General features: G+C 44.9%; 1 protein-coding gene across 1 annotated transcript in view; it reads left to right on the forward strand.

Annotated features, from left to right (window-relative positions):
• MUC19 (mucin 19, oligomeric) overlaps positions 1 to 22666 on the forward strand; it is a 1331159-nt gene that overhangs the window by 1005568 nt on the left and 302925 nt on the right. Inside the window, exon 83 of the mRNA XM_078649731.1 lies at positions 16847 to 16909. Coding sequence (XP_078505857.1) covers positions 16847 to 16909 — 63 coding nt within the window. The remainder of the gene's footprint in view (positions 1 to 16846; positions 16910 to 22666) is intronic.

Here is a 22666-nt window from a genome sequence, read left to right on the forward strand (position 1 = left end):
TGCACGCTACCCTGATCCGTGAGGCCCGAGACTTGGGGAAAAAGTGGATGCCGTCTTTGTTCCGCCATTTTGTGATGGCACGAACTGTTCTCCTGGTGGCGCCGCTGTGTCTACCTTTGATACATTGACCCCGAGTGAATCTGCTCTCGTGGAGTCGAAGACAGTTGTGGATCATGAGCTGGCTGTGGTTGCATCGGTTATGCCTGTGGTTGTTTCCTTGGGGCATATCTTTCAACTGCATGTGGAGGAACACCACCGGTCCATTGAGTGGGCGGCTTTGGCGTGGTATCGGCGCTTTCGGCTTCATGTGACTTTTTGTTCAGGGATGGCGGGACTGTATTCTGATTTAAAACTGCTGGCACTGTTGATATCGTCCCGTTCCGTCTCCCACCGTGCATCATTGACGAGACTCCGGTGGCTTGTGACCTATGGCACGACGGCGTTGCCAAATCCTCCCGGTGTGATCGAACCTTTAGTGCTATTTGATATCCTATCTGAAGACTGGTTCGACGTTTGTGCTATCGACAGAAGAGGCCACGGGTGACTTTGATTGAGACGTGGAGGGACTCATGGATGGTTTATGGTGATTTAAGGGGCGCTTGCAGAGCTATAATTGATTGCGTTTTTACATGATTGCTGCCACTTGTACTTTTCGTTCGCTGCTGTTCATATTTTTAGCATGCGAAGGTGGGAGGGGCCGGAACGTTAGATCGAGGACCCTCCTCCTGTATATTTTCCTTTTCTTTTCTCTTTTCTTCTCTGTATTTCGGGTCTCTTATTTAGGGCGACAGGCACGCTGCTGGGGGGGTAGGCCATAGCCATCCGCAGGGGTGCAGGGTGGGGGGTTGGGGGATGGGTCTGTTGTGTTGTTTTTCTTTTGTTTCTATGGCCCTTTGCCCTTTTCCTTTTTTGATGTCGCTTTCTTTCGTGTCACCCTTAGTGTGTTTCGCCATGTAGGATGGGACTTGTTCGCCATGATTATTTAGTGATTGTCGCGTCTCTCCTTCCGTGATGCCCCCTTCCCCTCATTCGCAATTTATGTTTATCGTTGGCGTAATTTCTTGCTTCTAGACTAGCTGTAATGGGGGTGTATATGATAGTGCGACATTGATACCACTTAACTTTTTTGTTATTGTAAAATGAACCGTCATTGATCCTTTTGCTTATGTGTTATTTTAAATGTATGACATTTCCTGACTGTTGACCTGCCTTCGACCCCCGGACCGCTGAGACTTGTACATTATGTTGTTCCTTTATCCTGATATGCGTAGCGGCCGGCCGGATTGGTTGTAGGCCCGTGACTGTCTATCGATGCTGATACAATAAAGGTTCTTTAATAAAAAAAAAATTTGAAAAAATTCACTCAAAAAACTATAAGTTTTAGGGGTGTTATAGTTAGCTGGACATTTCACTCATACAAAACCATTGAAATTGCTCCTATATAGTTAGTTATACTAACTATATTTCGCGCACCCGCAATCCACTACTGATGATGTCACATATTACATCATTCATGACATGGTCAGTAACATCACTGATGACATCTCAAATGGCATCACTGATGACATCACTGATGACATCATCCACGTGACAATCACATAATACCTTTTCATACACTAGTAAAATCTTTCATCACTCTTTGTAAAATACAGAGTATCATATTTGAATCCATTGTTACAACAATACAAGTATCTAAAAACCCACTCAGTGATTCATAGATGTATACACACATCTAATCACTTACCTGTAGATTCACTCATACATGCTGTCAATGAACAATAGAACACTATAAAAAATACGTATAGACCTAAATCCACATTACACACCAGCACACATCCTATTCACATATGAAGTCATCCTACTCACTTATGCAAACAATGGATCATGCTTACATATTTACTTAGCTACACACTTATACAAACACAACTTCATCTATTCATTTAGATAGTAAGTCATACTTAGTGAATTATAAAATCATTATTACAAGTATAAAGTTATCCATACAGTCACTCACACAATCATTGAGTGTTATTTATACTTATTTATATACAACAACTGACACATACACTGCCTTTTATTTTTCTAGTTTATTGGCCATGTACCATTGAGAAATATATTTGCTCATCACCACACCCATAAAGATATTCACTCACCCAAACAACTGTTAGAACATGTAGTTTTAACTTCATATATCTAGTGAATCAACTATTCACACATCTTTGGCCAGTCACACACCCCCCACCGAACCACACACACATTCACTCTCCCATACAATTACTCAGTTAACTAATCAATAACTAATATAGACTTTCACATAGCTAGTAACCAACTGGAGAACCAGTTTACACAACAACTGACAAAGTGATACAGATATTCAAACAGTTTAGTCACTATCCACTATATTTAGTGAGACGCTATAAATTGGTCAAGTAAACAGTCAATTACACTGATACTAAATCCTCCATCCAAATATTTATTTTTATATATCCACTCATTCTTCAATGCAAATTGCTATATGTATAATGCATATTTAAATAACGAATCAAACCACATTCACTGGATGATGTCATCAGTGATGTCATCAGTGATGTCATTTGAGATGTCATCAGTGATGTCACTGACCATGTCATGAATGATATAATATGTGACATCATCAGCAGTGGATTGCGGGTGCGCGAAATATAGTTAGTACAACTAACTATATAGGAGCAATTTCCATGGTTTTGTATGAGTGAAATGTCCAGCTAACTATAACACCCCTAAAACTTATAGTTTTTTGAGTGAATTTTAAAGGTTTTTTAAATAGTAATTCCTAACTATATAAGACCTGAAACCTATGGTTTTTTCAGTGAATATATATATATATATATATATATATATATATATATATATATATATATAGATAGAGAGAGAGAGAGATATATTACCTATTGGCGGTGGCCAGTAGGTAGTTATACTAGGAACTAGTTTCCATAGTGATTCGTCAAGTGGGGGCCGAGAAAAAAGGGGGGTCCCAAATCGTGTTTTCCCCATGCAATTTCCATAGGGACCTTTAGCCAGGGCTACAGCCTGCACGGCTGAACGGAATTACACCAAATTTGGCAGAGAGGTAGTGTTCCGTTTGCAGATTGTGCTTTTTGTTAAATGGTGTAAATCCGTTCAGTAGTTTCTGAGAAAATTGCAAGTAAAATCATAGCGATATCTAGAGTCGGAGTTCAGTACGCGTACTGAAATCCGTTCAATTACGAGCGCGAGCTACATGCTGATTGGCTGTGAACTGTCTGTCAACACTCGGAACCAGGAAGTGTTGGCGGCCATCTTGTGCCTCGCTAGAACTAAGTCACAAGAAAACAGTAAAACAAAGTTGAGAAGTAAGGGAAGGGGGTAGGGTAGAGACATTCTGACCCTCTAGGCTTGCTCAGGGGGTCGTACATGGATGTTTAGGCTCTATTACGGGCATGTAAATACCTCAAATTACGAGCAGGAGCTGCTGATTGGCTGTCAATACTCCGAAACCAGGAAGTGTTGGCAGCCATGTTGTTTGTCGGGAGAGCAGAGTCACAAGAAAACAGTAAAACAAAGTTGAGAAATAAGGAAAGGGGGCAGGGTAGAAACACTCTGAGCCTATAGTCTTGGTCAGGGGTGGTACATGGATCTTTAGGCTTTTTTAAAATAAAAAATGGCGGGGTACTTGTACGCGGTGGAAAAGGTGAAAAAAAAAAGTAGAAGTCCGTTTTATTCATTAGGTCCCGGGGGGCAAATTACGGGGGCAATTTTTCTGCCTTATGGGGGCTTGTAAGGTGCTCTGAGCACTGGGGAACGGCACTTCTCTGGTTTTATTTTGAAGAAAGCGGGGGGGTTACGGTCCTACTCCCTGCAGTCTCGGGGAGCGGCACCCCTTGGGACTCTTTAAAAAAAAAGTTTTGAGCTCTCCCGCCCTCTCTCACCGTACATGTCGCGGGGAACGCCACCTTTCTGGGGCAGTAATAAGTAAAATGACCTTCCAGCTCCGGGTACCTGCATTGTCTGGAGTTTTTTTAATAATGTTGGGAGGGTGGGCTTGATAATGCGTCCTTTTTAATTCCCATAGAAGCCTATGTTCTGGTGTCAACATGGGCTTCTATGGGAAATAACAAGGCCGTATTATGGAGCTCATTATCGCCGTTTTATCGTCAGTTTCCTGTAAAACGCCTTGGATTGTTTATGTCCAGGAAGGCGACCCTTCCTGCACATAAACAATCTTTAAAAAATGTGATGCATTAAGCAGTACACATAGAAGTGACAAAATGACATTTCAATATTGTTTATGTGCAGGAAGGGGGACCTTCCTGTACTTAAACAATTTTCCTCTATTAAATGTAACGCCAGTGCAGGGGAAACGCAGGGCTGCACCATATTCTTGTAAATATGGTGCAGCCTTGCGTTTCTGAAGTAGTAGAGTGTGTTGTTAGGCCAAGGAGACTGGTCTGGAGAAGCACAAACTTAAGGAGTGCTGGTCTGGAGAAGCACAAACTCAGGATTCAGAACATAACACAGTGGTTAGCATTGACTTTAATAATAAAAATGTATTTCCACCCAAAGAAACCTTTTTAGAAGCATCAGGATACTGAAAGACTGACAAAAAGCATGTCACTAACTTGTACCTTGCAGTTTTCAAGCAGTTGTTTGATGACAGTTTTTTGGTCACTGTGCTAGATTACGATTGTCACTTATGAACAGTGTAACAAAAGAATCTGTGTGACAAAAGCAGTAACCCACTGACCGATGCATATCAAATATTGTTTTTTTTAAATGTATGGTACATTTCTTTGCAGTAGGCATATTAACCCTCTGTGTTACATTAGTTCAGTCACAGCTGTCATTGGACAAAACTCTCATGTCCCTCCAGCAGGGAAATCAATCACTGTTGTTATCTTGACATTTTTATTGTTCTTTGAAAACTGCTAATTAAACAAGATACTTTGCAGTGCTTTTAAAACTGCTGCCTCCGGACCCCCTGGGAATGTGTGAGGGACTCATGGGGGTCCGCGGACCACAGTTTGGGAAACACTGCTCTAAGGCGAAGAACCAATGAGTCACTGATTGCTAGTCTGGTAGGTTGTTTGTGTAGTAAGGTGGGTGTTGGAACACCGTAATACACTGAGGTCCTAAGTCTTTATTCACAGTTCTGTGTATGAGCAGAATTCCTGGAACAGTAGTTACATCAAAAAGGCTCGATAAAGGGCTTGCACTTTGAATATAAATATAAAATAGAAGAATAGTTGATAATCACAGTTAAGGAATGCAGCAACTAGATGTGTGTATGTGTGGATGATGTGTACATTGAGTGGAAGATGAAAAACGTGAAAAATTAGAGAGGTTGTAGAGATGCAAACTTTCCATTTCTTTATAAAGGAAGTGGGTGTTTAGTTTTCCAGTGCATATATATATATTCACTGAAAAAACCATAGGTTTCAGGCACGTTATAGTCAGGAATTAGCATTTAAAAAACTTTAGAAATTCACTGAAAAAAACCATAGGTTTAGCCACGTTATAGTTAGGAATAAGCATTTTAAAAACCTTAGAAATTCACCGAAAAAACCATATCTTTCACACACGTTATAGTTAGAAATTAGCATTTAGAAAACCTTAGAAATTCATGAGCGATGTAATTTGTGATGTCATCAGCAGTGCATTGCGGGTGCGCGAGTTATAGTTAGCTGAACTAACTATAACGGGGGAATTTCAATGGTTTTGTATGAGAGAAATGTCCAGCTAACTATAACATGGGTGAAACCTATGGTTTTTTCAGTGAATAGAGAGATATATATATATATATATATATATATATATATATATATATATATATATATATATATATATATATATATATATATATATATATATATACTTTCCAAAGCAGAAGAACAGCTCCTCTCTTTAGGTCTTACATTCTGTCCTAAAAATAACTTTTCTTACATTCAGGCTCGCATAGATGTGTTCAAATTTATACGTAAGATCAAACTTATTAAATACTTTCAACTACACCCTATGTCTAAAGCCAAGGAGTCTGTTACTACTGCATTGGATAACACCACCAATCCTCTTCAAGTACGGAATCTGGGAGGACTGCACTCTCTCCTTGACCTGGCTCATGAAGACAGTTCACAAGGTGTACCTACAGTCAGCCAGGCTATCACTGTTAACAAATCCACTCCTAGCCCATTCCGAATAAAATCGACATTTCTTCCTCTCATGCCCAAGGATGCGGTGGACGTCTTTAGTGACAGAGTCATCACGGAACTTAAGGAATTGAATAGAGCCACCTTGGGAAAACTTAAACAGGCAGATTACAATAATGATCAGTACCATCTTTTGATCAAAAAATTGCAGAGCAATCCTAATATTATTGTTAACAACTCTGACAAGGGAGGCAATACTGTCTTGTGGCCAAAGGTTGACTACTTGAAGGAAGCGGAAAGACAACTTTCAGACCCTGCTTGTTATCTCAAGACAAAAAAAATTTGCCATGCGCAAGACTGAGGATAATACGCGTAAATTTATCCACCAATGTCAGAGAAAAGGCTTGCTATCTAAGGACGAGGCAAAATTCCTGAGTGTTGAACATCCTATTACTCCTGTTTTTTATCTTCTCCCGAAGATACATAAACAGGTTACTCCGGTTCCGGGACGTCCTATTATTTCAGCTCAAGGGAGCATGAATGAGAACTTGTCGAGATACGTTGATTTCTTTCTTCAACCCCACATGATTGGACTGCCATCTTTTCTCAAGGATACTACTGATTTTTTACTCAAAGTTATGCATGTGAATTGGTGTTCTGACTATTGCTTTGTGGTAATGGACATTGAGTCATTGTACACTAGTATACACCATGGACAGGGTTTACAGGCGACCAAGTATTTTCTTGATAATCGTGATGCTTTGCTAAGAGATCATAACACCATGCTCCTTCAGATGATTGAAATCTGTCTGAATAACAACTATTTTCAATTTCAGAATGACATTTATCACCAACAACGTGGTGTAGCAATGGGTTCGTGCTGGGAGGAGCACGTGCTGGGGACAACGTATCGCCAGTGGGGACCTCATATGGTTCACTATTGGCGGTATATTGATGATATTTTCATCATCTGGATGGGGAAACAAGCACAAACTCACGATTTTGTGCGTACTATCAATACGAATGACCGTAATCTAAGATTTACGGCCATGATTACCAATGACTCGGCTGAGTTTTTGGACGTACATCTGTACATTGAGGAGGGTAAGCTACACACAAAACTTCATAGAAAGTCCACGGCGGACAATTCTATTCTTCACTCCCGGAGAGCCCACCCTGCCCATACTATCAAAAGCATCCCTTACGGAGAATTTATCTGCATTAGACGCATTTGTAGTGACACAATGACCTCTAATCAATGACTTGTTGAATCCTTTCAAAGGTTTCACCTACGGGGCTATAAATCTAAATTGTTGAATCAGGCACTCTCTAAAGCCAAATCTAGATCTAGAGAAGAGTTGCTAAAATCCAAGGCTGCCGTAGTCACTGATCCCAATGAAATTGGCCCTATTCGCCTGATTACCACCTTTTGTTCTCAAGAGAGGCAAATAAGGCGTATTATCTATTCCGAATGGCCAATTGTTCTCACAGATAACATTCTAGGCCCTATCCTACCATGCAGCCCGCTATTACTTTTGAAGGGCACTCTCAATGAGGGACGCGTTGGATAGGCCCATGCCGGAAAATTTACCCAAACTTACCTGGTTATCCAAAACGGGTTTTTTCAAGTGCACTTCATGTCGTGCTTGCACGTTCACTAAGAATAGCACTCAATATCAAACTGCTTTTAGCGAAAAACAAATAGCCATTCCAGAGTACTTTACCTGTCGTTCAGAATTTGTCATCTATAAACTGAAATGCACTTGTAATTTAGAGTACATAGGTAGTACTAAACTTCCAGTGAACATACGAATTTTGCAGCACGTACGAGCGATTGTCAACTCGGATAGTGACTATCCAGTAGCTCGACATTTTAAACCTGTGCATACCTACAAACTCAAAGATTTTGAATTCACTGTTCTGGGTTCAGTCCCCAATCCAGGACGGGGGGGGGGGCGTGAAAAGCTTCTCAGGCAGAAGGAAACACATTTTATATTGCTATTGGATACTAGGGTGCCAAATGGGTTAAACAGGACTGAAGATCTTCATAACTTTTTGTAAATCTATGGTTCCATCCCACTTTGGGAATTTTGACATGCCTATTATGCTTTACTTAAAATTTGACAGTCCTTTTCTTTTTTTTTTTTTCTTTTTTTTTTGGTTCGTAAGAGTTTTATTAACCTTTGACATCATTACAAGCACTTCGCCTACAACCCGGAGGCCGGCTCCACTTCTATTCATATGCGTACATTATGATACACAGCTATTCAGCCGACAACCAGCGGTCCGGCAGCAACAGTATCGGATTGTTCTATACAGTCAAAGAAGTATCAATAGCCCGAATTAATAGCTCTCACTTTTGTATTTTATAAACCAACTTAAAACTTACGATACAGTATAGTGGAGTACAACCCATCGCTCTGCCCCATACATATGACCTGTTCACCTGCGTTCCTGCTCTATCGTTCGTGTGTGTTCCGAGTGTAAGTGCTTTCGGTCAGGGGACTGCCCCGCCTTTTGGGGTTGCCAAAGAGCCCCTCACCGCGCACAATCACCACCTTCAGTCATCCGAGTCCTCCCCATCTGAACTATCCACTTCATCGTCTGTCAGAGGGTCACAAATGTCTCCCCGGTATTTATTCCAGGGAGTCCATACCGCATTCCATTTGCGTGGGTTAGCCCTCTTTTTATATATCGCCCTTTCAGTTACCATAATCGTATCCATGTTCTTGCACCATTGATCTAGTGTAGGTGTCCCCGCCGCCCCCCATTTTTGTGCTATATCCCGCTTCGCCACCATGCAACACACCGTCGTCCATAACCTCCCCTGGCGTGTGACGTCCGTCGGGCCCCATATGTGCAGCAGGGCCACACGGGGTCCGGCACCAGTGTCGTGGCAAGCGTCTGTGCGATGGTGCGCACTATGCGCCTCCAGTAGTCTGCAATTTGCGGGCACTCCCAGAGTGTGTGTAAGAAGGTACCCTCCCCACCACATCCCCTCAGACAGTTCGGGTTATCAGTTCTGTGCAGTTTGTATAGGGTTGTTCTAGTGAAGTATATGCGGTGGAGGACCTTTAGTTGGACCAGGCGGAATCTCGCCGAGATGCCCGCCTCTCTGGGGGAGGCCAGCGCCTCATTCCATTCAGTGTCATCCATGTCCCCCAACTCTCCCACCCACTTTTCTCGCAATTTAAGTAAGGGGTCCGGCAGGTTATGCAATATCTTACGGTATGTGAGTGAGGTGGCGCCCGTATGCATAAAATCTGTCAGCAGTCTATCTTCCAGCGGCGAAGACTCCGGTATTACAGTCCCCGCTGGTATTGCTGCCATGAGTGCGTGCCGAATTTGGATATAGCGATATGTTTCAGTGGAGCCTAGTTGATATGTCTGTTGCAGTTGCGTAAATGGGATCACCCCACCCTCCGCCCACATGTCACCTATCCCATGCGTCAAATCCTTTGGACTGCCTCAGGCTGCCAAGCGCCCTGGTGTCCCACAAGGGCGTCATGTTCGTTATGACTCCCTTCCATTTAAGCTTCGCCTGCGCGCTGTGCCATAGTGTCACTGTGTGTTTTGTCGGCCCTATGAGCTTATTCGCTTTCCCTCTATGATACAGCGGCGCCAGCAAACCCGGCATTCCTAATTGATGTCTGTCCGCCATGTAAGCAGGGTCATCCTGTGGGGCATGAAGCCATTGATTAACAACTTTCAATTGTGCCGCCCAATAATAAAGTTGCAGGTGAGGCAGAGCTATCCCTCCATTGTACCAGCCTCTCGTGAGTTTAACATGCGCTATTCGGGGCGGGCGCTCGTCCCACAGCAGGCTATTCACCACCGCTGTCACCTGTCGGGTATAGTCCGCAGGTATCAGACTAGGGGCATTCTCTAGCACATATAGGAAGCGAGGCAGCGCCAGCATTTTGAACAGCGCCGCTCTACCTAACAATGTCAGCGGAAGGGTCTTCCAGTGTCTGACATCTCCTTTCAGTCTAGTCAATGGCGGCAACAAGTTTTTCGCGTAAAAAACTGTAGTGTCACGCGTGACGTGTATACCCAGGTACTTAAAGGAGGAGCCCGCCGTTAGTAGGGGGCATCCATTCGGCAGCGTGGGGGGGGGACCCCGCAACACGTACATGACAGACTTGGTCCAGTTTATCCGATATCCCGATGTACGCCCGTGGTCCTCACAAATTGCCAGCAACGCAGGGATCCCGTTGTCGGGGTCCGTGAGGTAGAGTAACATATCGTCAGCGTACAGGGATAACCTGTCTTCCCATCCGCCTCCCCATACAATCCCCCGCAACAGTGTCGTGGCCCTAAGTATCACCGCTAGTGGTTCAAGAGCCAACGCAAAAAGTAATGGCGAGAGCGGGCATCCCTGCCTCGTCCCCCTGCTCAGAGGTATCTCATGGGAGATATGTCCATTCGCCGTCACTCGTGCCACTGGAGCTGTATACAGAAGTCTCACCCAGGCTATATACTTGGGGCCAAAGCCCATATGAGCCAGTACTGCAAGAAGGTATCCCCATTCCACCATATCGAATGCCATCCTAGCATCCAAGGATAGAATGACCGTCGGTGCAGTCAACAGCGATGCACGGGCCATTACTCCATGGACTCGCCGGCGGTTCAGAGCTGTGCTTCTATGTGGCATAAAGCCTGATTGATCCGGGTGAATGAGTTGGGCAAGGTGCGGCATCAACCTGGTGGCTAGGAGTTTCGCTAGTATTTTAGCCTCTATATTGAGGAGTGAGATCGGGCGATAGGAGCCACATTCCTCCGGCGGTTTGCCAGGTTTTGGGATCGCCACAATGATGGCCTGTCGTTGATCATGGGGCAATATCCCCCTGGCCAGACTGTCCGTGTACATGGCTAACAGGTGCGGGCTGAGCGTGTCCGACATCACCTTGCACCACTCAACCGGGACACCGTTGGGGCCCATAGCTTTCCCTGAGTTTATCATATTTATGGCTCCCTGAACTTCCTCCACTGTGAAGTCGGAGTCGAGGTCTCCCACAGCATCCTGTGACAAGGTCGGCGTAGGCACATCGCGCAGCGCTGCCTCCGCCATCTCCGTCGTGACCCTATCCTCAGGGGTATACACCTCCTGAAAGTGATCCGCCAGCAGGTCCACTATCACCGCTGGTCGCGTGTGCAGCTCCCCATTCCTGTCTGCCAGTTGCAATATACTCCTGGCTCCTCCCCCCTTCTTTTCCAGCCATGCCAGTAGCTTACTTGCCTTGTCCCCCACATCATAAACTGTCTGCGTTGAAGCGGTTATGTGTTCTAGGGCCCTCTTCTTCAGGTGGTCAGTGTGGAGTTGTTCACTTAGCCGGAGGGAGTGTAGGGTGTCGGGGGACGGATCCTTCGTGTGTGCTGTGTGTGCCTCGGCCAGGCGGAGCTCCAAGTGTGCGGTTTCTAGGTCCCGTGTGCGCCTGTACCCACCGATAGTCGATATTGCTTGGCCCCTGAGAACCGCTTTATATGCTTCCCAAAGGGTAGTGGGGGAGTCCACTGAATCCACGTTTTCGGCAAAATAGTTATGGGTTGCCTTTTTCAGTTCCTTTTTTATCGCTGGGACTGCTAAGTATCCCGGTCTTAACTGGTACAATCGTTTACACACCCGTTCCTGACACGATAGCGTGAGGGTGAGGGGGGAGTGGTCAGATATACCCCTTGGTTTGATTTGAACTGCATCTATACTAAGACGACCCTCCCCTAAAGCAAAAAAGTTGTCAATGCGCGAGAGGCTATTATGTGTCGCCGAGTAGTATGTGTACTGTTGCTCACTGGGGTGCATCGCGCGCCACAAGTCTACCAATCCCTGTGAGTCCACAAACTCTCTGAATCGGGAGGCGACCGGGGCAGTCTGCCGCACCGGGAATCTGTCCTGAGCATTGTGCATTACCGCATTAAAGTCACCCCCCACAATCATGTCACCCTCCGGGAGCTCCAGTAGGAACTTCCCCAATGCAGGATGCGCTATGTTGTGTAGTGCTGGGGGGATGTAGACCGATACTATGGTTAGTGGTTTACCCTCCCACTGGCCCCAAGCTGCCGCAAATCTGCCCTGATCGTCCGTTTTCGTGGAGGTGAGTAAGAACGGTGATGATCTACGCAGCAGAATCCCCGTCCCCCTCGAACCCGAGGTAAAGTCAGAATGCACCACCATGTGATATCCCTTCCTATTCAGTGCCTGACTAGCTGTACCCACCAAGTGTGTCTCCTGTAGTAGCACCAATGCTGGTGCAGCCCTCTTGATGCCCTGCAGCACTAAGCCCCTCTTGATTTTGTCCCCCAGACCTCTTACATTCCAAGTCATAATCTGCAGCGGAGCCACCCGTGTCAGCTGGTGGGGGTCTATCCCTGCAGCGTCTGCCTGTGTGTTGTTTGCCATGGTGCAATTCGAGGTGCAGCCAACCTGACCGCCACTATGGAAATCTTAATCACGAAGCGGGAGATGTCAGTATCCTTGCGCAGAGCTATCACGCATTGTGTTCCTTCATCCTGTGTAAAACATGCATCCACCCCCTGTATCGAAGCTTGTACAGTCTGTAGTAACTTAACAACAAATAACATCACCTGCACTGAGGTATAAACTATGTAACTCGTCCCCTCTTGAATACCCCCCCTCCCTGCCCTCATGCCAAACGGACCCAAAACTGCCCGCCTCCCCAACCTAGCAGAGTGCTTAGCCCCTAAAGAAAACTTAATACTTGCTCGTTGAGGGGAGGAGTGCCCCACGACCTGTGGCCCCTCATACTCTCTGCGGGTGGGGCCCTTCCCCCAATGTCCAAGGGCAGTCTCTCATGCCGCAGTTACTCATGTCCACCAACTTGTATCCACCGGGTGATCATTATTCTAGCGCAGAAACCTCTTCCAGTCTGCCCGACTCATCTGACCGTTCTCTGTCCGTGCGGTCAGGGGCCGGCGAGCCAGCGCGGCCCCTCTCTGCCTGGTCACCCTTTTTCCTGTTCCCCCTGCGGTTTTGGGCGGTCGGCCTCCACCCATCAAGCCATTCTCTCGCCACCTCAGGATTGTCAAAGAACCAAGTCTTGTTTTCCGCTATTATTCGCAGTTTGGCCGGAAATATCATCGAGTACGGAATCTCTCGGGCTCTCAGTTCCCTTTTAACATCCAGGAACGTCTTCCTTCGACGCGCGACCTCTTCGGTGTAATCCGGAAAGAAAGCCAGCGTCGCATTCTGGATCTTGATCGGAGGGGATCTCCGTGCCGCTTGCAATATGGCGTCCCTGTCGCGGAAGTTGAACATGCGCGCCAGAATGGGTCTAGGAGGGGCTCCCAGCCGTGGTTTGCCCCCTGGTACTCTGTGCGCTCTTTCCACCGAGAAGAACGTCGATAGACCCTTGGGCTTCAGTTCGGTTTTGATCAGTTCCTCAACAAATAAGTCCGTCGCTTCTGTGCCTTCCGATTCCGGAACTCCCAAAATTCTAATGTTGTTGCGTCTTGACCTCCCTTCCTGGTCGTCCAGCTTGTCTTTCAGCGCTCTGTTCTCTGCCTTGACACGTTCCATCGCCGTCTGTAGCTCCGACACGTCCTCCACCAGCGATTTGGTGACTATCTCCAGCGAGCCCACCTTTTCCGAAACTTTATGAAGTTCCGCCCTCAGTAAGGTGATCTCCGTGGAGATGGAGCCCACCGTAGTCTGCACCTGTTGCAAAGTGCGCATCACATCATCCAACGTCGCCTTCGAACCTCCGCTGGCTCCTTCCCCCATGTGTTTGCCGGGTGGCCTGCACTCAGTTGGTGAGGACGCTCCCTTGTTGTAGGCATACTTCTCGAGGCGGGTCTGCGTCGCATTCCCCCTGGACCCCTTCCCGGCCATCACTCCGGAGAAGATTACGCGTGTGTGTTATGTCCGTAGTTGGTGACGCAATCTCAGAGGTTGTGCAGTCTTGTGCCACCTGTTTCAGCCTTACGACTTATGGCCCTTCCTTGCTCCGGTGCCCAAGGGGGAGATAATGTGTGAAGCAGGCCAAGGTGCCCCGCGCAAGTACACTGGGTCGGGGACTGTGGGTAACTTACTTCCACGCGGTGCCCGAGGCTTCGCGCCTTTTCAATCGGGGGGTAATCGCCGCCTGTTAGGTGCCCACCGCGCCCGGCCTCCAAGCGCCCACTCCTCTGGCACCCTCTCGCACCTTGTCACCACACGGGTAAGCAGATCCGCCCTGTTCGTCCCGCGAGCCTCCGGGACCCAGCCGCCACTCTCGCCCCCCTCGACGGATACGTCGGGGAAGGTCAGCTAAGTGTTCCAATGGGGTGGGGGGGCTCTTACCCCAGACGTGAGTCCTTTGCCCGTCCGCTCCTCGCGGGAGGTTCCTCACTCTTCGGGGCCTCAGGTCCCAGGCCACGCCGGCTCGGCGGCGCCCCTCACCCTGTCCCGTGCTTTTCCTCGGCAAATATTGTAGGACCCGATGGGGGTCAGGCGCGGCAGGCGGAGCCGCAGCGGCGGCCCGGCCGTCCCTTTCGGCTTGCTTTGGTCCGGCGCTGCTCCGCAGTTCTTCGATCGGGCACTTCCGGTCCGGCCAGTCCCCACGCCTCGCACTTCCGGTCGGGGTGGCCCAGCACCTGCTCCCATGGCTTCGGATCACCGATCAGGCCGCGCAGGTCGCCAGCGCTCAGTCGGTCTCCCGGTGTCGGATCTTCACCGGAGTTGCAGCAGTTGATTCCGCCCGGTCTCGGGCTTCAGGCGCTCCCCAAAAGAGACAGGTAGTGTGTCGGATGAAGAGACGGATGGTCGGAGAGGCCGCTCTGGTCACGGAGCTAATCCTCTAAGCCGCCGCCATGCTTGGCTGCAAGCCACGCCCCCTGACAGTCCTTTTCTTGAATTATTTTTGTCAAGGCACCAATACAAACATTGCTGTATTTGCATTACAAGTCTATAATTTGCATTGTAGGTTTAAGACATGTAGCTTCCGCTATACTGTTTATGTGTTTGTGTATATATATTTTTCTTATTTTGTTTTTCAATCAGATTTTTGCACTTTACGACTCGTATGGGTTAACACCGTCATATTTGGCAACATGAAATTTGGCTTTGCTGAATATACTGTTGACCTTTTGGAGAGGTTTTTAGACACGATCTAAAGCACTTTATTGTCTCGAATTTGCACTGACATAGACATATCAAACTTTTTGTCTTTGAATTTTCTGCATTTGCACTTTATTCTCAGGCTTAGCTCATGCTTCTATATTGCAGCAACTCGTAATGATTATTTATTACTGTGTTTGTAAATAATAGTGGTGATTTAGGGGCACTTGCCATAATTTTTATCACTGATGGATTGCTGTTTTCTTTATGAAATTTACATTTGAGCACTGAATATCTATGTCGAGTTAGTATTTTTTGTGCATTTCTTGCTTTTATTTAACCTCTCTGTGTCATTACCTGTCGTTATACTTTATTTGCAATCTATTGCTGCCCTTCAGCCTTTTTTCTTTGGTTGTTTGGGCTTTTAATACACTTTAAAATTGCACAGCTTGCCGAGGCGCGTCATGTGATCAAGCTCCGTTCGCGGAGCGAAACGCGTCATGGAGGACAGCCGTCCTGTAATTTTGCAATAAAAAACTTTCAACTGCTCACACAACTTTGTGTGTTGATGGATCGTTACTGAACGATATTCTTTTGGGGGAAGAGGTCCGCACCTGCTTGGTTCCGCTGTGAGATCAGCGGTCAGGATTTGTTTTTCGATATATATATATACCTTCCTTCAATACTTGAAAAGGAAAACAGAACGGACTCCTCTTGAATATGTGCTTCAGTTTTCTGTTTATTTAGTGCATATTGCCGCCATGACGCGTTTCGGGTTACAAGGAGCCCTTGTTCACATGACGTGCTCAACTTTTTTTTCCCTGTTTTTAAAGTGACACCATGCAAAGTGCACAATAAAGCTTGAAAACAGACTTACATATCGTTTTCTGAATTTCACATTGCAGCTATCATGGCACATTTGTAAAAGTTCCATTGCTATATCTTATGCAGAATATATTAATAAAACTGCCATTTTATAAATATAATAAAACAGATTTTAAAGAAGGAAATATATATATATTGGCAACATTGTTGGTTCAGACTGCTTCATTTACTCACTGCTTAAATGCAAGTTTGATCATGAAATTGTAGATACTGGTTGCTCTTTGTATAATATTCAAAGAAAAAACAATATATATATATATATATATATATATATATATATATATATATATATATATATATATATATATATATATAAATATATATATATATAAATGTATATATATCGTAGCAATCCTGGCCGCTGTCAACGCGGTAGCAAACAGGCGCAGACCTCTTCTCCTCTCACAAATCAAACTTTAAAGTAAAGCGCCATCACACCATCAAATGTGTCAGCAGTGGTAATTTGTATATCTATATGTATATATATATATATATATATGCACTATTGCCCTATTCTGTTGTACTTCTGTTTTATAAGGACTATCACCCAGTGATCAAAATAACTATTTTGAGAATTTTTTTCAACGTGAAAATAAATGAACATTGATTTATTACATTCCTTTGCACAACACTAATGAGTCAAGAGTATTCATGTATTCAAAAACTTTGACAAATATTTTCAAGTGATTTTAAAATATTAAAACATGCAGCTTTTTGATAATATTGTTATCTTTGTCTATTTCTTTAGCCACCTCACTTGCACCCACTAAAACTACAACAGGCACTACAATCTATGCATTAACTACTGAAAGTATGTATTCCAAGTATTGATTTCCCTTCATGCATGCTTAAAACGTTCACTATCTCTTGTGCTTTTTTCACGATATCAGGATGTAGAGTCATATTTACAAACATTTTTACCACTGTGAATATTCCAATTCAGATTTTGTAAATGTAAAAAAGGATTTTTCTGATTTACCAATGCAAGTTTTTGGGGATAAGGAATCTTTTGCAGACTCCTAAAATGAGATTATAACATGTACCTAATCAGCATTTGGAAGAGTCAAGTTGTTCTTATCCCATATAAAATCCAAATCAATCTATGCTGTATCAATATTTTGCTAGTGTAATACAATCACAAAACATAGAACATTGCTGACTCCCCAGTTTTGGTGATACTGTGTAGGAACGTGGAATACTATGGAGTGAGGCTGATTAGACTTTACCATGTAATACTTCATTTTCCAACAAAGGTGTTACAAGACTTTGGGCCAGATGTAGGTCGCCCAATACCGGTTGGTAACGGCCGAATTTACCGAATTTCGGCCATTACCGACTGGTATTAGGCTACTGAGATGTAGGTGGCATAGATTACAAATTCAGTAATTTACCGATTCGGTATTTTAAGGAATCGGTAAATTACCGATTCCTTAAAATACTGAATCGGTAAATTACCGAATTTGCAATGTAGAGAGCACTCAAATGAATGCATTGCATAGGTAAGGATTCGGTATTTACCACCCACTACAAGTAGTTGGTAAACATCGAAAACCTTTGCAAAAGCAATTATTTTGCTTTTACAACAGTGCGATGTGGCAGATATATGTCTGCCACATGTGCACCAATGCACTATTCAGGGGTGCAACAGGGTTTCAATGTGACACCCTGCCAACCTTGAATGAGTTCCCCATTTTACCGAATCGGTATTTACCGATTCAGTAATTCCAATTCATTCCCATGGGCCTGGAGGTCCATAGGAATAAATGGGAATTACCGAATCGGTAAATACCGAATCGTACCGATTCGGTAATACTTACCGAATATTTACCTACATAGCATTTACCGATTCTAAAATACTGAATTAGTAAAATTCGGTATTCGGTACCTACATCTTGCCCTTGGATCCTGAAATTGTATTTCGCAGTACCACTTGATCATAAGTGATTTTTGCACAAGAAATACACTATTGACTTCAGACCCAAATTATTTTTTCAGATTAAAAAACAGAAAAGGTTTCTAATTGGTATTCTTAGGGCCATGTGTAGACCTCCATTGAATCAATCAATTAATCAATCATTATTTGTAGAGTGCGGCTTTTAACCTGTGAGGTTCTCATGGAGCTTTGGGGGGGGCTGCAGGTCTATCTGGGTGCTGGGTCAGTTAAAGAGCCAGGTTTTGAGATTTTTACTGAATTGGGTCAACAACGAGGATTGCCTGAGGTGTAGAGGCAGGGTGTTCCAGGTCTTGGTGGTGAGGTAGGAGAAGGATATTCCTCCGGTCCTGGTCTTGCTGATCTGTGGGACGGTTACAAGGGCTTGTTGGGTTGAGCAAAGTTAGAAAGTTAAGAACAAGTTTTAAATGTTTCTGTAAAATGTTAAAAAGGTCCCAACTTTCAAATAAAAATGTAGTGCATAACGGAGGCTGACAAGAAACTCTACCTGTCTAATCTCCCTGCTCTGAAGATGAGCGATCTGACAGCCATGCTGAAAGTTAGGGGTATTGGCTTTAGAGCAGCAGCCAAAGGGGAGGACCTTAAAAGGCCCCCAGCTCCTTTGAGAAAGAAAAGCTAGAGAGCAAAGTCCATTGCTCAGAAGATGACCCTGAAAAGGGTGAGGATTTTGTCTTAGCCCATATAGATAATGAAGGGGAAGAAAGTGAAGAACACAACTCTCCACCTTTTCCGAGACCCCTTTCACCAGCAGAAAGTGACCGGAGTCACTCTAGCAGACACCGTACTTGAATGGTGGTAGTAAGTCTTAGGGTAGAGCTTTATCTCCTCTCACTAGAGGAGAATAAAATGTAACTCAAGGAAGAAAGACTAGTCCTTGAAGACAGAAGGGTAAAAAAAGGCTTAAAGCCTAAAGATAATGATGGCAACAACTTAAATATGGAAAAAGAGGAAAACATTTACCCTAAAATCCCAATGTCCCAAAGTTTAGTAATATTGATGACATTGATACATGGTTTGCAGAGTTTGAAAGGACCTGCAAAATGAGAAGAATAGGCAGTGGTACTGGGGCTCTCCCTTGTGGAAGTTGTGCTCAGTCAAGGACAGAGATAGACTTCTGGCCCAAATGAGGATGTGGCTGAGTCCTATCAGCAATTTAAGGAAACTTTAATAGAAGGATTTTGATTCACCACAGAGGAGTACATAGGGATGTTTAGAGAAGCTCATAAAGGTCAAAATCAGAGTGGGTGGATTTCATAGACTGCTCAGTCAAATCCCTAGAGGGCTGGCTAAAAGGCAATGCGGTGTAAATTAATGATAGGCTGTATACTTCAATTATGAAAGAGCACATTTGAACTAATTTTACACAAGAAAAATTGCATCAGCAACGGGTGAATTCTCGCAGTGAGCTGGGGAAGATAGCTGACAAGTAACTCATAACCAGGGTGTCTAAGAAGGTACATTGGGGGGATGGCCACATGAAGGAGCTCCAACTTTCCACCAGGGGAAAGATGTAAGCAAAGCAAAGATAAAATGAGAGAGTTTTCTAAAGGCCCCTAAAGTTCTTCTCAGGAGGGTGGTCCTCAAGACTCCTCCTTACAGAAAGATAGGGGTTATCAGGGTAAGAGCTAGGATTGTACACAGACTGCTGGGGTTTGCTATGACTGTCATCAGTCTGGGCATAAGAAAGGGGATTCAGCTTGCCTTGAAAGGTCCTCCACTGGTTTGCGGGGTTGGCTACCAAAGGAGCGGGGTTGGAGATGTACTTCGGAGAGGAAAAGGTTACACAGAGGCTACCTTAGTGTCCCTCGGTGGTGTGGATATTGAAGCCCTGGTTGTCTTAGCTTTAAGCATTGACAAGTACAGACAAAGGCAAAAATCTATGGGGCTGAGGATTAGACTCTGAAGGATACAGGTGCTAATGTGACTATGGTAGCAGCTAGATTGGTTTACTCAGAACAAATCATACCTAGTGTTAGTCACCAGGTAACCAGTGCTGACAATGATACTAAACTCAATCCAATTGCCTTGGTAAGCTTATAGTGGGGAGGGGTTACTGGCTTAAAGACTGTGGTCGTGTGCCTTGCCATCCTAGTGGAGTGTTGGTTGGGGAATGATCTGCAAACTGCTGCTTGGACAGAAGTAGAATGGAAGGCTCATGCAGAAATGCTGGGTCTTCCTGATTGGGTCTGAGTAGCAACATGAACACTGACCACACGATAGAGAAGTCATGGAGTCTGGAGCATGAAATAATGTCCGAAAGCTTCCAAAACAAGAGAAATGGCAAGAAGACTGAAAGGTCAGCTTCTAAGAGGTCACAGGACCGGGGGGGGGAGTTCTCGTATAGGAGATGGTATCGGAGGAGGGACCTGGAGCAGAACGAGCCTGGCCTGACCTGGCAGAATTCCTATGTGCAGGCAGACCCTCCAGAGAGGACCTATCTCAAGGGAAAACCTCATGCCCTAGTCTTGAAGGCCTTAGCCAGCAAGCTGCAAGGCAAATGGAAGGGGATGTAAGTGATACCCACAGGATCTACTGGGAAGATGGGCTCCTATACACTGAGGCCAGGGTCTGCAAATCAGGGGCAACCAGAAGAGTGGTGGTTCTCCGAGTATACAAAGAGAACATTCTAGCCAAGGGCTTGTCAAGCTTGGTTGAGTACCAACCAGGTAAGTTGGAGCAAGTGTTGGAGCCTGTGGCTCCCAGGGCCCTCCATGACAAGTGGACTGAGCCCTATCCAATTTTGGAATAGAAAGGAGAAGTCACCTACTGGTTGGCAATTCTTTGACCCCTTGTCAGACAACATGGTGTGTTCATGATGTGGACACCAGTGACAGCCTACATGTCAAAAACAAGATTTATAGACTGTCTCACTAAGTTAAAATCTGCATCAAGGTGGAGGTCAATAAGATGCTAGATCTGCGGGTGATAGAGCCTTCTGACAGTCCCTAAGCTATCTGAGTGGTACTGGTGTGCAAACCTCACTCATAGGGTGACAAATCAGGAAGAGGTTTTGTGTAGATTACAGGGGTTTAAATCCAGTCACTAAATGTAATACATACCCCATACCAAGAACAGATTACCTCATTGATCAGTTTGATGAGCCCAATTCTTGAGTACTTTTGATTAAACATAAGGGTATTAGCAAATTAGACTCACCGAGGAAGCAGAGGGGAGATCAGCTTTTTTCTACTCCTGAAAGACACTTTCATTGATGCCAGTTGGACTGCAAAATACCCCTGACCCCTGGCAGTTTCCAAAGGCAGGTGAATTGAGTTCTTGCAGGTCTGGGCAACTTTAGAGCAGGGTATCTGGATTCTGGAATATATATATATATATATATATATATATATATATATATATATATATATTACCTACTGGCGGTCGCCAGTAGGTATATATAGTTAGGATTTTTTCTCTATGGGTTTTTTGAAAATTCTATGTCTAATAACTTTGGCGTTTGTGGACGGAATTGGCTGAAATTTTCAGGAAAATGGCACATTTTGTTTCTGGGCATCCCTTGAAAATTTGGGGGGGGTCGTCAAGGGGGGGCCGAGAAAAAAGGGGGGTCCCAAAACGTGTTTTTAACATTGAGTTTTCCATAGGGCGGTTGGCCTCACTTTTAGCCCGAACGGCTGAATGGATTTGCACGAAACTTGGCAAAATTGTAGGGACTGGTAGCCCGATGTGCCTTTTGTAGGTCTCAATATATGTGCTGCAGTGGATTTTGAGAAATTAACGTTTAAAAAAAGATATATATCTGTAACAGCGGACCGGGCAGCGCTCCAGTACGCGTACTTTTCGCGCAACGGAGCTTTGTGAAGCGAAGCTGATTGGTTCTCCGGCGTCTGTCAACATTCCAAACAGTCCGTAGCGGCCGCCATCTTGTCTCTCGGTAGGATCGAGAGACAAGAGGAGGCCAAAGCGAAGGGGCAAATGACCATAAGGGGGCATAGTACATTGTCGCTCACCCCCTAGGTTTGATGTGGAGGTTTTAAAAGGGCCCCGCGGGGCAAAAAAAAATAAAAATAATAATAATCGAACAGCTGAATGGATTTGCACGAAACTTGGCAAAATTGTAGGGACTGGTAGCCCGATGTGCCTTTGCTAGATCTCAATATATGTGCTCCAGTGGATTTTGAGAAATTAACGTTCAAAAAAAGATATATATCTGTAACAGCGCACCGCGTACTTTTCGCGTTACGGAGCTTTGCGAAGCGAAGCTGATTGGCTCTCCGGTGTCTGTAAACATTCCAAACAGTCAGTAGCGGCCGCCATCTTGTCTCTCGGTAGGATCGAACAGCTGAATGGATTTGCACGAAACTTGGCAAAATTGTAGGGACTGGTAGCCCGATGTGCCTTTGCTAGGTCTCAATATATGTGCTTCAGTGCATTTTGAGAAATTAACGTTCAGAAACAAGATAAAATTATATGTGTATTACCTAGCTGTTGCTAACACCAGTTAGCGACGGCTAGTAGAAGATAGCGACCATCTTGGGCCCCACTTTGCATGTGAGTGATATTTATCACTAATGACATGCAAAGTGGGCATGCCAAGATGTTAGCGACTGGAAACAGTCGCTAACATCGCTATCTCCTATTATCAACTTTTGGAAATAT

The sequence above is a fragment of the Lissotriton helveticus genome, chromosome 1_1 (genome assembly GCF_964261635.1).
Source record: "Lissotriton helveticus chromosome 1_1, aLisHel1.1, whole genome shotgun sequence".
Classification (NCBI taxonomy): Eukaryota; Metazoa; Chordata; class Amphibia; order Caudata; family Salamandridae; genus Lissotriton; species Lissotriton helveticus.